Raw genomic sequence first — 15,614 nt, 5'->3', positions numbered from 1 at the left:
CTCAAAAGACCTGTCCCTATGGCTGCAGAAATGGAATGAAGGCCCTTCTTGCCAATTGCCTACCTCCCTGAATATGAGAATTCTCCCAGTTCTAAGCTCCTGGTGGAGGCTCTTATAGCCTGTCTGGGTCATGGATATAAGATGGGACAGGATAAAAAGAAGGGAGCATGGAAGACGTGGATAAGACCTCCAGAGCAAAGGGAGGTAAGGCGAGCGAGTAAAGAGCAGGATATAAGCTGAGGAAGGTGAAGAATGAGGGCCTGAGGGGGGATGAGGGAAAGAATGACTAATTAATGGATAAGGTTTCGAATAGCTGAGAAGTCAAAATGAGGACTTTCGGGAAGAGGTTGGGTGACACTTAGAGCTATGTGTGACACTTAGGGCTTCTAAGATGTTTGGAATGGAACTCACTGCCACTGGGGTGTGGAAAAAACTGAGGCTGGTGGCTGGAGGAGGGGAAACAGATGGAGGCAGAGTACCAGCATGGTCCTGGGTAGGTGAGGATTTCTTTCCTTTGTCCTCTTCACTAGTTACCAAACAACACTGCTACAATGCAAAATGGAGAACCAGAAAGGTGGATGGAAAAAGTGAGAAATGATGGTGAATCTGATCAGTGGCAAGATCTGTTATAATAAGGGAAGAACCATAGTCCAGGAATATGAAGCAGTATTTGCCACTATTTTTTTCAAATAAGTTATAACATACACACGACATAAACATTCAAGAGTTATAATGAAGGTATGCAGAATAGTAAGTCTCTTTTCACATCTGTCCCTCAGCTACCTGGATCCCTCCTAAAGGATCAACTAGTACTGAATTTCTTGTAATCTTTTACAAGAGATCTTTTATGCATCTATAAGATTATTGTACATGTGTACACACACTTTTTTTTTAAACCAAATAGACGGATATTGTACATACTGCCCTAAACCTTACTTTTAAACTTTTTTTCAAGGATACCTCCATAGAAGAGATACTGTTTTTCTTAATGGCTACATAGTATTCCATTGTGTGGCCATACCATAACTTATTTTACCAGTCCCTTAAACTGCACCATTTAGGATGTTTCTGATCTGTTAGTATAAACAATGCTTCAATGACCGTATCATTGAGTATACCTACAAATATGGTATAGTCCATTTAAAAATCTTATAAAGTATTGCTAAATTGCCCTTCAAAGAAGTTATACCAATTTATAACCCTACAAACAATGTATAAATCTGCTTATTTCTCAGAATGCATAATTTTCATTAGTCAGACATATACTGAAAAGCCTAATATGTATCAGGCACCATGCTAACTACTGGAGGATACAGAGATAAAAGACACAAACCTTGTCAAAAAGGAACTCAAAATCCTGTTGGAGAAGACAAATAGACAATTACAATACAGGACATTAAGTGCATTACAGAGGTACTCATGGAGTGCTACAGGAGCACAAGTGTCTAACGCAAACCTAGGAATTCACAAATTCATATGTTCACAAATATTGAGTGCCTGCAAGGAACTGTGCTGGGCCTTCGAGATACAATGATGAGCCTAAACTGACCTAGAGGAGGCCAGGGAAAGAATACCAAGGAGGGCATTCTAGGCAGAGAAAACATGTGTAAAAGCATGCTTTCTCCAAACTTTTCATGGGCCAGCGAATCAGTTAATGCTGGAGCATAGGATTCCAGAGGTGGATGATGGCAGGCAAGGGACTAGGTCACAATATGCCATGCTGACAAATCTGGGACTTAGCCTAGGGCAAGGAGACACACAGAAACTCTGGAGAGAATTAACACAATCAGATCTTTATTTCACAGCCATCTTTCTAAAGCAGTATGGTAGCTGAATCAGAGGGGATTACAAGTATAAAGGCAGAAAGCCTGGCTAGGTTATTTAAAGGACCCACCTAAGTTCAGTATGTGTTAAGTCAGGACTTGCCCATTCTAAACTGAATCTCAGAACCTGCCCTTTATAGCACTGTTTCCATGCCAAAGATGTTCCGAGTTCCAATTGCTGATTCCAAGAATATGTCTCACTCACACAGTACAAGTAATGAAAGTCCCCTTTCCTCAAACCTTCCAGCTCCAATTCGTAACAGGCACTCTCTTGACAGCGTCAGTAAGATTCTTGTGGAGACTTACCAGGTGTGAGTCGGGCGGAAGGTAAGAGAAAGAGCAGAATTTTTAGTGCTATTGAAAGGGAACACTGGTAGAGAGGAGAGGGCTTCTGAAGGGTGGCCAAGACTCTGTAAAAGGAGCAGGAGCTCCAGTAGATGGCAGCAGCAACTCCACCTGCTCTAGCAGCAACAAAAGGAGTCTGAGGGGAGGCAGGTTCCCCACCCAGCCTCCCACACAATCTATCTGTATATCCAGGTGAAGACATTCTTAAACCAAGTGAGTATCCATAAGGCATATAAAACCTATAGTCACCCTTTCTTTTCTGCCTATTCAAGAAGAACACACAACAGGAGTTCAGAACACCACTTAAAATTGTCTCCTGAGAATAGAGTAACTTGGACCAAAAAGTTCATTTAATTATTATCTTCCATGTAACATGACAGCACGTAATTAAACATTCAACACTTATTTGTCCTGAGGATTTAAAATTCATTTTTGGGATCAGTGGAAGCTAGAAGTATAGCTGGAACAGGGGCAGACTGTCTCCATAAACTCTGGAAGGATGGGCTGGGAATGACAACTCACATGCAAAAGATAATGGAAAGAAAAGCAGCCATGACAGAGATCTGGCAAACTGTAAGACGAAAAATAGTAGAAAAGCAGGCAGCTAGAGAACAAAATACTTCAGAGAGTTATCTGATTTTAATTCATCCCTTTGTTGTTGCTATCTTAATCTTTACCTAAGACAAGGCCTAGGTGAATTGGGTTGTCAAGAGAAATCATGCTTCAAGTTTCTAGACCCTCCAAAATGTTATTGCTAAACTAACTTACTACAATTAACAGTCTATCTCCTAAGCATATAATAAAGACCAGTCTCACCCCTGGGCAAGAAGGAAAGGATTTATATAATTTGGGCTTGGGTAACAGAGGAAACTAGTAGTGACCACAGGGAAGAGAACTGGAACAGGTAAGCTAGAGGAGGCCCAGAGGAAACTAGTAGTGACCACAGGGAAGAGAACTGGAACAGGTTAGCTAGAGGAGGCCCAGAGTCTGGCTGGGTACCAAAGAGGAGCCCTGGAAAAAGCTCAGCTGGCCATCTACTGCCATCATATCTGCACTGTAGTATGAATTCGGATGGAAAACAATAGGCAACCAAAGAATAAAATTCCTCTCACTCACATTTACCAAGTGGCAAGTTCAGAGACTATTTCTGACCAGAAAATGCTGACTGCTTTAACACAACCAGGATATGAATTTAACACTGTGTGTAAAGCCAGGCAGCTCTAGTTTTAAGAGTTTATTGTAGGGACTTCCCTGGTGGCGCAGCAGTTAAGAATCCACCTGCCAATGCAGAGAACAAGGATTCGAGCCCTGGTCCGGGAAGATCCCACAGGCTGTGGGAGCAACTAAGCCCATGTGCCACAACTACTGAAGCCTGCGCACCTACAGCCCGTGCTCTGCAACAAGAGAAGCCACTGCAATGAGAAGTCCGCACACCGCAACGAAGAGTAGCCTCTGCTCGCTGCAACTAGAGGAAGCCCATGCGCAGCAATGAAGACCCAACGCAGCCAAAAATAAAAAAAAAATTTTAATTAAAAATATGGCTTATTGTATAAGCCATATTAGGACTTGTTAAATATGTGTTTGTATACAGTTTATTTTCTGATCGTTAAAAAATATCAAAATGTAGCAAGAACCAGTGTTATTCAGGTCCTAATAGATTAGGGATTTCATTCTGCTTTCTTTAGACTTCGTTGTGGACTCTGACAAAAAGGGAAGGAGACATTTCTTGAGAGCTGAAGTTGGGTTTTTAGGGAGAACCAAACGTTTGTGTAAGTGATTGGCTTCCTATAGATTTCCAATGCCACCTCTAATGATGTTTCTATTTTGCTATAAAGAGTGCGCATATGATGCACTTCTAATTCTTACCTGTGTCTCCTGACGCAAACTGGTATCTTCACTCTCTTTCTCAATTTCTTCCTTGCTTGGAGTCTTAGATATCAACTTGTTTTTGTTTACAGATTCTTCCACCAGTTTTTTTTCCGATTCTTTCATTATTTCCAGGGTCTCTTGAGTAGTGTTACTGTTAGACATCTTCTTCAATAGAATACAGCAGCCTCTATGGACTCCTAAAGGAACATGAAATGCATTAAACAGGAGCTGTGTATCTAAACTTTGCATTAAACAGGAGCTGTGTATCTAAACTTAACACACCTGCAAGACTTGTATTTCACACAGAAGCCTGAAATAGCCTTCCTGTAACCCAGTATAGGGTCCTATGATAAATGTTGCCCCTAGGTTAATTTCATTTCTTTAAAAAAAAAAAAAAAAAAAGCTTTACTGAGGTAAAATTGACAGAAACTGCATATATTTAAAATGCACTAGGAATTCCCCGGCAGTCCAGTGGTTAGGACTCCCTTGGCGCTTTCACTGCCAAGGGCCCAGGTTCAACCCCTGGTCAGGGAACTAAGATCCTGCAAGCCACGCGGCATGGCCAAAAAAAAAAAAAAAAAAAAAAAAAAAAAGTACAATTTGATGAATTAAGAAACACACATACACCTGTGAAACATCATCACAATCAAGATCGTGAGCACATTCATGACCTCCAAAAGTTTCCTCCTGCTCCTTTAAAAGCCCTTCCTCCCCTTTGCCACCACCCCCAGCCAACTACTGTCGCTACAGATCAGTCTCCATTTTCTAGAATTTTACATCATACAGTATATGGATTCTTTTACTCAGCATAATTATTTTGAGATTCACCAGAATTCAGTTCTAAAGCAATGTAGTATAAGTCTCCTTGGCACTTTATTTGCCCTCCCTTTTTCCCTACAGAAATGTGCTTACATCTTCAGCTTGAGCACTCCACAGAGTTAACTCACTAGACTCTCTCCAGAAAGAAGATATAAAGCTCTATTCAGTACCAGAGAGGATCACTCTCCTTTCCCAAGGAGAACTTCCACAGCTGCCACAAACCACAACACTGTTACCAACTTCAAGTATCTCCTCCATCAAAAAGCAGCAAAATCAGACAATGTTATAGAATCTTAAATTCTTTCCTTTATCTTAAGCAAGCTGAAAAGGCAAGAAGAGAGTTTTGTAGTCATCTGTCCTTCAGAAAGACTGGGTCTCTCCCTAGAGGAAGAGAATCTTTGCTTTGCTATTCAGTATTTGGGTTCAGTCACTTTATTGCTTCCCAAAGATGCAGAGATTTGTAGTGCAGGGGTGGTAGCTCTTTATCACTTGCTATCGCTACCTGGGAAATCCTGTAGTGAGGTCAACACAGTAATCCAAGCACCCACTCAGTAACAGAAATTGATGCTCTATACAGAGATTCATGTCCTCAACAACTGTTAAAGTCAAAAATGTTTAGCTCCAACAATGGTTTATAATAGAGGTTTCTCCTTCATGGATTACTGACTGTACTTGAATCCTAAATATTTCTTTCTTTTCTTTAAAAAGATAAGACTGGAAACCTTCCCAGATATCCTGTTTATTCCATGTGACTCTAGAAACCAAGCTAAACAAACAGCAATGCTTCAAGAAAATTGTCATGCTAGACAATTTTTCCTCCTTCCAATCAGTTTCAAGGATAAGACCCAGAAGGCTCTTAAGAAGCATGGGTAACCTCATCCTGGCATAAGTTAGTCTGCAAAGATTATTGCTTTGTTCACCTTTTGGTGGCTACTGAGCAGCTGCCTGAAGACTTAGTTTAAAAGGCCAGAGAGTCATTCATACAATCATAGTCATACAGCTGAATTTAAATTCTTTTTATTTATTTATTGATTGATTGGCTGTGTTGGGTCTTCGTTGCTGCGCACAGGATTTCTCTAGTTGCAGCGAGCGGGGGCTACTCTTCATTGCAGAGCACGGGCTTCTCATTGCGGTGGCTTCTCTTGTTGCGGAGCACGGGCTCTAGACGCACAGGCTCAGTAGCTGCAGCACGCAGGCTCAGTGGTTGTGGCATGAGGGCCCTAGAGCACGCGGGCTTCAGCAGTTGCGGCACATGGCCTCAGTAGTTGCAGCAGGCGGGCCCTAGGGCATGCGGGCTTCAGTAGTTGTGGCATGCAGGCTCAGTAGTTGTGGCGCACGGGCTCTAGAGCACAGGCTCAGTAGTTGTGGCACATGGGCTTAGTTGTTCCACGACATGTGGGATCTTCCTGGGCCAGGGATTGAACCCGTGTCCCCTGCATTGGCGGGTGGATTCTTAACCACTGCGCCACCAGGGAAGTCACATACAGCTGAATTTAAAGATCAGAAATAGGGACTTCCCTGGTGGTGCAGTGGTTAAGAATCCACCTGCCAATACAAGGGACACGGGTTCGAACCGTGGGGTCCAGGAAGATTCCACATGCTGTGGAGCAACTATGCCCATGTGCCACAACTACTGAGCCTGCGCTCTAGGACCCGCGTACCGCAACTGCTGAGCCCGCATGCTGCAACTACTGAAGCACGTGCACCTAGAGCCCGTGCACCGCAACGAAGAGTAGCCCCTGCTCACCGCAACTAGAGAAAGCCCGCACACAGCAATGAAGACCCAACGCAGCCAAAAATAAATAAGTAAACAAACACACAAACAAATAATAAAATAAAGATGAGAAATACTGGAAGAAACTGACTACAATAGAAAATGGCTGATATTTTATTTTTTAATTAATTGATTCAGGACCTGGAGGCTTCTATAAAAAAAGTTACAACCTACAGAGCTTACGTTTTTTATTTTTATTTTAATATTATTATTTTTAGATTTATTTTTGGCTGCGTTGGGTCTTCATTGCTGCACATGGGCTTTCTCTAGTTGCGGCAAGCAGGGGCTACTCTTCGTTGCGGTGCATGGGCTTCTCATTGCAGTGGCTTCTCTTGTTGTGGAGCACGGGCTCTAGGCATGTGGGCTTCAGTGGTTGCAGCACGCGGGCTCAGCAGTTGCAGTACGCAGGTCCTAGAGTGCGCGGGCTTCAGTAGTTGTGGCACATGGGCTCAGTTGCAGCGCGCGGGCTCAGCAGTTGTGGCTTGCGGGCCCTAAAGCACAGGCTCGTAGTTGTGGCACATGGGCTTAGTTGCTCTGCAGCATGTGGGATCTTCCCGGACCAGGGGTTGAACCCGTGTCCCCTGCACTGGCAGGCGGATTCTTAACCACTGCGCCACCAGGGAAGTCCCTACAGACCTTACGGATCATTGGCTGTACGTGGGAACTGCATATACACATATACTTGTTTTTTTCCCCCATGGGTAAATCAAGGCTCCATTCTCTTCAGTTTGAAATACAGTAAAACTCAGCACATGCCTTCTCTATATCTCTTAGCTGGGAAACATCAATAAAGATCAGAATTGGAAGAGTTCTTAGATACAGCCTCATGCAATCTTCCCCAATCTCCCCAAAGAAGAGTCCCTTTGTGTAAGTTCCTGAGAGGAACTTTCTTTCTCCTAGAAAACTCCTGGGACAGGATCAACTCACTATTTCATAAACAGTCTTAACTGTTATATAGTTTCTCCCTATAAAAAGCTATGAACTGTTTCAATCTTGATCCTAAATCTGCCTTGGAGTCAAACAAAATTAAGTTTACTTCTTTTACCACATGATAGATCTTCAACATTTTTCTTTTTCAGGCTTAAATAACCTTAAACAGCTTACTCTGTCAGAAAGAAAAGGTGAGAGGTGGGGAATGGGGGAATTGGATAAAGGTGGTCAAAAGGTACAAACTTCCGGTTATAAGATAAGTAAGTACTGGAGAGGTAATGTACAACCTGATGACTATAGTTAATTGTATGGTATATTTAAAAGTTGCTAAGAGAGTACATCCTAAAAGTTCTCATAAGAAAATAAAATTTTTTTTTGGCCTGAAATTTTCTTTAATTGAATTTTAAAAATTCATACAACATAAAGTTAACCATTTTAAAGTGAACAATTCAGTGCATTTAGTACATTCACCGTGTTGTGTAACCATCACCTCTATCTAGTCCCAGTACATTTTCATCACCCCAGAAGGAAACCTTCTATGAGGAAACGGATGTTAACTAAACTTATTGTGGTAATCATTTCATAGTACATGTATGTTAAGTCATTAAGCAGTACACCTTAAACTTATACAGAGCTATATATCAATTATATCTCAATAAAACTGGAAAAAAAAAAGGTGGTGATAGGGACAAATATAAAGCAGCTGGTTGTTTCTTTTTCCAGGATGGGCCTCAATTACCAAATAGGTATATTTGTCAATCAGAATGATAACTTTGCAGCTCCTCTTTACATATAAGGCAGAAAAGGCTCAACCATCTGGACACCTCGACTAACTTCACGGTGTCCAAGCACTGTTACTCAGTCAAAGCACTAATGAAAAAACCCAACTAAACCAAAAAACGGTCTTTCATAATAGCCACCTGTGGAATACGGCCACGCATTCCAACTTAAGTTGTAGGGAGCCACATGGTTTTCTTTGTTCACTGGGAAACAGGAAAACTTGAACTTCAGATTCTTTAAGACGTCCATAAAACAGTGATTAATGCAACCACTTTTAACAATTTTGACAGTCATTTCCACTGAGACTACTGGCCTCTTAAAGAGGTGTGTAAAACAAAGCAATTCCTTTTTTAAAACTTAATTAATTAATTAATTAATTTTTTGGCTGCGTTGGGTCTTCGTTGCTCCGCGCGGGCTTTCTCTAGTTGTGGCGAGTGGGGGCTACTCTTCGTTGTAGTGTATGTGCTTCTCATTGTGGTGGCTTCTCTCATTGCGGAGCATAGGCTCTAGACGCGCGGGCTTCAGTACTTGTGGCACGCGGGCTCAGTAGCTGTGGCTCGTGGCCTCTAGAGCGCAGGCTCAGTAGTTGTGGCACACGGGCTTAGTTGCTCTGCACCATGTAGGAGCTCTTCCCAGACTAGGGATCGAACCCTTGTCCCCTGCATTGGCAGACAGATTCTTAACCACTGCACCACCAGGGAAGTCCCCAAAGTAACTTGTACTCTGAGGAAAAAGGAAGCAGCAGAGAAAGGGTACGGTAGACACTATACTGGCTACCTATCCAAATCTCCCCTTTCTCCCACACTCAGTCTAGCCCAGATTTCCTTTTGGTGTTTGCCTTCCTCTGAGGACACATGATCAGGGAAGGTAATCCTATCCCCAAGCCCTAGGAGGTGGATCTTTCTTCTTTTTTTAATTTTATTTGGCTGTGTTGGGTCTTAGTTGCGGCATGTGGGATCTTCGTTGCGGCACGCGGAATCTTTTGTTGCACTGGCGGGCTCTTCGTTGTGGCACGCAGGCTTCTCTCTAGTTGTGGCACTCAGGCTCTAGAGCACGCGGGCTCAGTAATTGCAGTGAGCGGGCTCTCCAGTTGTGGCGTGCCAGCTCCAAAGTGCACGGGCTCAGTAGTTGTGGCATGCAGGCTCTCTAGTTGTGGCGTGCAGGCTCCAGAGCACACGGGCTCAGCAGTTGCGGCAGGCGGGCGTAGTTGCGGCAGGCGGGCTTAGTTGCCCTATGGCATGTGGGATCTTAGTTCCCCAACCAGGGATCGAACCTGCGTTCCCTGCATTGGAAGGTGGATTCTTAACCACTGGACCACAGGGAAGTCCCTAGAAGGTGGATCTTAATTAGCTAGACTAATCGTGGTAATTCTGTTTCCTTTTTGTGTCTGGGTTAGGAAGGGACAAGTGACTCAACCATCACCAGTGAGACATGAGAGGATTTTGCTAGGTGGGTGGCTTTAAAGAAAGGCTTCCCACTGTATTAAAAAAGAAAAAAAAGCCACTAGAAAAATGGCTATCTTCTGCTGAAGGTTTGTCTTTTATGCAGATGATGCCTGGACTGCAACAACCTGCCAACACATGGAGAAGGGTGGATCAGAGAGAATAAGATAGTAATGAGGAGTCAGAGTTTTAACTCTAGAGTTAAGATCCATCAGAAGATACACCAAGCTCAAAACTGTATTTCTTGAGCTGAGGGTCTCTTTTGTTCTCCAAAATAACCTTTAACTACAGTCATTTCCATAATCCTATGCAGAAGGCTCTCCTTTCTCTTGGGGCATAAGGATTTCTGGAAATAATTTTTTCTGGGCCAAAACAAAAGCAAAAGTTGCAGCCAAGGGACAAGATAATTTATTAGCAGGAAAAAAAAAGAAACAAAGAAAAAGCTTTAAAGAGGAAGAATAAAGCCAGTAGACAAGGGTTAAAAGGCAGAGAAGTAATTTCCACTGTGGATGGCTTACTCAATGGAGAAAGGAACTATTTCATATATCACTTGACTAGAACAAAGCAAGACATTAAGCTCCCAGGAGAGCCTAGGTGTGTGCTTCTCTGCAACCTATCAGTGTATGTTGTATATTTCACCCAGGCAAAGAGCACAATTTTAAGGCAGAGTGTCTCCTGAGGACACTCAGTGGCTCAAGCTGCACAGAGGGGACTGTCAGAAGTTGAGGGCAAGGATAGGGAGTGAGGAAATAGGATGATACAGGGGAGGATGATTGGGAGCCAAGATTTGGCAATTTTTTCAGGAAGAATACTGCATATTCCCCATAAATTTTTTGACTGCTGAGGTAAGTACCTTCCAGAGCACAGTGAGATTATATATCCTTCCATCAACTCTATAAAAAACCTTCTAGGCATTGTGCCAAAAAGAATATATTATATAGGGGACACTCAGAGAAAGAAGGGCAGTTTCATCTTCTCCCTTTTAATCCATGGCCAAGTAGAGAGAATTCAAGAAAGAACAAAATAGCTATAGGCTAAAAATTCTGACATACCCTGTGGCAAAATCCCTGTAAATTTTCCAGTCCTTTTCTCATTTATATATCAAGAATAAATTACTCCCAGTTGATACTCATACTGAAAAAATATTTAAAATCTAGGGGTTCAGGAGAATGTATAAACAAATTATGGTATATTCATATAATAGAATACTATTCAACAATTTAAAAATTGAACTTTTGGTGTTTGCTTTCCTCTGAGGACACATGATCAGGGAAGGTGACCCTATCCCTGGACCCTAGAAGGTGGATCAATCGTGGTAATTCTTTTTTGTGACTCGTTTGAGAAGAAGCAAGTGATTCAATCATCACCCGTGAGACATGAGGGGACATTGCTGGGTGTATACTGACATACTCAAAAACATGGATGGATCTCAAAACTATATAGTAAGTAGAAGAAAGTGGATCTCCTTCCCCAAAAATACATACTATATAAGTCCATTTATATGAAATTCAAGAACAGGCAAAACTATCCTACAGTGGTTTAAATCAGAAAGGTTTGGGGGTAAAATACTGATTGGAAAGAGACATAAGGGATTCTTTAGGAGTGATGGAAATGTTCCATCTTGTTAGAGGTAGTGGTTACATGGGTGTATATAACTGTCAAAACTTACTAACTGAATGCTTAAGATTTATGCATTTTATGGTATGTTATTTAAACACACAGAGCGAAAAACATGCCCTTAGTAGTCAAAACACTGGGGACAAAACATTCATAGGGTTAAAATGGTAGGTTAAAAACAAAACAAAACTGTCTAGATGCTCATGATGGCTAGTCTATTTATACACTCTTTGACATTGGAGTTAGGAGAAAAGGAAAAACCATTAATGTTTATTGAGTGCAATTATGAACTTGGTGCTTTATGCACTTCCACTCATACAGCCAAGAGTAGTTAAGGAATTTGCCCAAGGTCTGGTGACCTTGGGCAAATTCCTTAACTACTGTCATACTAAATGACAGAATTAGACCCAAACTCTAGTGCTGATGCCAAAGTCTACATTCTTTCTATGACTTTGATTATTGTTTCTATACATTACTTTAATCATAACAAAACTCTTTGCTAGGGCATTTCTAAGATGAAGAAACCAAAGCTCAGAGGAATTAAATAACTTTCCCAAGATACGAGGGGCAAAGGCAAGATTCCAGCCTGTGTCTGATCCCAAAGCCAAAGTTCTAGGTATCCCAAGGTAGACATTCAGGAGTGTTCTGGGATGTGAAGTAAGGTATGGGAGGAGTGCCTAGATGCAAGGCCTCTCTTCAGAGAGTGTCAGTGGGGGACATATTTGGGGGCTTGTAAACTCTCCCATCTTTCCCCTCAATCTGGGTCACCTCTCATGACTTAAAATTTTTTATAGTTTATAGAAAATATCTTATTTGATCTTCTCAAGGTATAAAATATCACCATTTTATTTATAAATGAAATACATTGTTCAGGGCCATACAGTCTGTATAAGAAGCCAGAATTCAAACCCAGGTCTTCTTGATTCCAAAATCCCATGTTCTTTTCACTACAGTGCCCAAAGGATGAAAAACAAAAACAGTATGATAACTGCATACCTGAAAAGGAAAACTGGTTCAACCGCCCTTGGGAGAAGGACAAGAAAGAAGGCCCTACTGAGTTATGAGGGATATGGGTCCAACACTCCCTTCTCTTCAGAGAGAGAAAGCAGAATGTGAGGGAATAGAGTATAAAGTACTTATGGAACACGTAAAGCTAGTTATGTGACAGTCACCAAGTCCTTTAAGGATTTCAGAAGTCAAATGTCATAGGTTTCACTAGTACTAGGCCAATAAAAATAACAACAACAATAATAACAATTATGCCAATTTTCTAAATCAGGGAAGCATGAGAAAATCATTCTGCTCTATAAATGCAAAAGGATTCACTGGTGTGTAAGGGAGGCCACAGGAGTTGGCTGATGTCCAGAGCAATTCCTTAGGCAAAGTAAACAGAGAAACAAGATTAAAATGTTCTGGACATGTACTCTTTGTTCAATATCTGTGATGGTTGTACTTGCCCTGAAATGAGAACTACAGGTGCTTTGATCGATGGACTGAAGTGTTAGTTGGGCTTCGTTTCAGTTTCTAACGGCTTCTCTACATTCTTGGCCCCAAATGCCCATTTTACTTCCTTGAGCGAAACAGAACAAATCATATTTCCTCCTCTTCAGACAAAAAGCAGCAGTGCTCAAACAATGAAGAACCTCTGCTGCTTCTATTTTATTTAGCTTTATCATAGTAATGCCTCTATGTAGAAAATATCACAGAATCTTAGGGATGGAAAAGACCTTGAAAGTTCATACTGTCCTTTCCCACACCCTGGCAAAACTGCTCCTAACTAAACCCAGACAAGACATTTTGGGAAAGAAAAAAAAAAAAATCACAATTTATCTACTGTTCATGGCATTTCAAGATGCCTTCTATTGCTTAACTTAAACACCATGCAACTAAGTCTGTATTGCCCTACTGTGATGAACTTAGAGATCAATGTTACCACCCATTAGGTGGAGAGGACACCTAAGCCAACAGTTTAGTATTAAAAGACTCTTTCAAAATCTAAAATTGAATGTGAGGGGCTTCCCTGGTGGCACAGTGGTTAAGAATCCGCCTGCCAATGCAGGGGACACAGGTTTGAGCCCTGGTCCGGAAAGATCCCACATGCCGCAGAGCAACTAAGCCCGTGCACCACAGCTACTGAGCCTGTGCTCTAGAGCCTGCGAGCCACAACTACTGAGCCCATGTGCCACAACTACTGAAGCCTGTGCACCGAGAACCCGTGCTCCGCAACAAGAGAAGCCACCACAATGAGAAGCCCACACACCACAACAAAGAGTAGCCTCTGCTCTCAGCAACTAGAGAAAACTCACGTGCAGCAGCGGAGACCCAATGCAGCCAAAAATTAAATAAATGAATAAATAAATAAATTTTAAAAATAAATAAATAAAATAAAATAAAATAAAATAAAATAAAATTGAATTGAGTTTGGCCAGAGAAATAAGATAAGAACAATCTAATTTCACATGAAGGAACTGGAAAACTTTAAGAATCATTACTCCTTAAGCCTCTGCTGCGAAGGAGAGCCTGCTATTTATTCCCCAGTAGCCAATCACCTCTTCCTCAATACAACTACTGATTTAAAAACAAAATTTTTTAAAAATTTATTTTATTTATTCTTGGCTGCATTGGGTCTTAGTTGCGGCACGCTGGATCTTCATTGAAGCATGCGGGATCTTTCCTTGAGACACGTGGGCTTCTGTCTAGTTGCAGCGTGTGGGTTTTCTCTTCTCTAGTTGTGGTGTGCAGGCTCCAGAGCATGTGGGCTGTGTAGTTTGCGGCATGCAGGCTCTCTAGTTGAGACACGCAAGCTCAGTAGTTGTGGCGCGTGGGCTTAGTTGCCCCGCGGCATGTGGGATCTTAGTTTCCTGACCAGGGATTTAATCTGCGTCCCTTGTATTGTAAGGCGGATTCTCTACCACTGGACCACTAGGGAAGTCCCCAACTACTGATTTTTAGTTGGGCACATGGCTGCCTATAAAAATGCTACACATATCCCAACCTCCATTATAGCTAAAAATGAGTGTGTGACTAGGTTCTAGTCCATGGGATGTAAGTAGAAAGAAGTATTGTTATAGGTTGGATTGTGTCCCCTCAAAATTCATATGTTGAAGCCCTAACACCACACAACCCCGACCCCCCACCCCCGCCCAATACCTCAGAACCTGACTGTATTTGGAGATAGGGCCTTTAAAGAGGTGATTAAATTAAAACAAGGCCTAATCTGGCTGGTATTCTTATAAGAGGAAATTGAGACACACAAAGAGACAGCAGAGATGTGTAGGCACAGAGAAAAGACCATGTGAGGACACAGTAAAAAGGAGGCCATTTGAAAATCCAGAAGAGAGACTTCAGGAAAATCCAAATCTGCTGACATCTTGATCTTGAGACTTCTAGCCTCCAGAACTGTGAGAAAATAAATTTCTGTTGTTTACACCATCCAGTTTATGGTATTTTGTTACAGCGGCCCTAGGAAACTAATACAAGTAGTAAATACAACTTCTATGAAGTATCCTTAATGGAAGTGAATGGCCCTTCTTTACTCATCCCTAATTCTTGCTGGCTTGAATGTAGAAGTAAAAGGCTGGCACTTCAGCAGCCATCTGAGACTGTGAGGTGATAGTAGGATTGAAAACCATAGACAGTGGGGCAACAGAAGGAACCTGAGTCCTTGACTAGACCAACCCTGGACTGGACTGGCTCCCTCTGGATTTCCTGAATGTGAAAGAAAAATACACTTCTGTCTTGTTTAAGATACTATTTAAGTTTTGCTGTAATATATATTCACAGCATACACACACTCAAAATAATAATAATGATGAAAATAACAGTACAAAATTAGTCAATTCCTATAAGCAAGGAATCCTGTAGCAACAACCTGGAGCTTATACGTACTTGGGAGGGAAGAGGTAAAATAAGGGAAATTTGGTACTTTTACAGAGGATATAAAAGCATCACCCTCGTGCTCCAATACTACCTCTGCTGCAAGGAAAACGCTGAGCATCATTAAAGGGTGAGTTAGGGGCAGCACCCATCAAAATAAAGAACATTCAATCTCTAGAGTATAAAGGGCAGTAAGCATGTTATAGTGGATACGTTTATGGACTTTGTAGTTTGACATAATTTGGCTATAAGACTAATGTTTCTACAACTTATTAACCATGTAACTAAGCCTCAGCCTCCTTATCTGTAAGATTAGACATGATACGTATCTCATAGAGT

General features: G+C 41.8%; 1 protein-coding gene across 29 annotated transcripts in view; it reads right to left on the bottom strand.

The window, feature by feature from the left end:
• The window catches only part of R3HDM2 (R3H domain containing 2), a 148,564-nt gene that overhangs the window by 40,404 nt on the left and 92,546 nt on the right, over window positions 1–15,614 (bottom strand). For 18 of the 29 annotated variants that reach the window (XM_057556299.1, XM_057556298.1, XM_057556295.1 and 15 more), the window contains 2 exons: window positions 4,035–4,234; window positions 1,334–1,357 (listed from right to left, as the gene is read on the bottom strand). In XM_057556299.1, coding sequence (XP_057412282.1) covers window positions 1,334–1,357; window positions 4,035–4,199 — 189 coding nt within the window. In that variant the 5' untranslated portion in view covers window positions 4,200–4,234. The remainder of the gene's footprint in view (window positions 1–1,333; window positions 1,358–4,034; window positions 4,235–15,614) is intronic. The other 11 variants (XM_057556303.1, XM_057556311.1, XM_057556316.1 and 8 more) reach the window with 1 other exon arrangement.

Source organism: Balaenoptera acutorostrata, chromosome 11 (genome assembly GCF_949987535.1).
Source record: "Balaenoptera acutorostrata chromosome 11, mBalAcu1.1, whole genome shotgun sequence".
In the NCBI taxonomy this organism is placed as follows: Eukaryota; Metazoa; Chordata; class Mammalia; order Artiodactyla; family Balaenopteridae; genus Balaenoptera; species Balaenoptera acutorostrata.
This window is presented reverse-complemented; position numbering and strand designations above follow the sequence as displayed.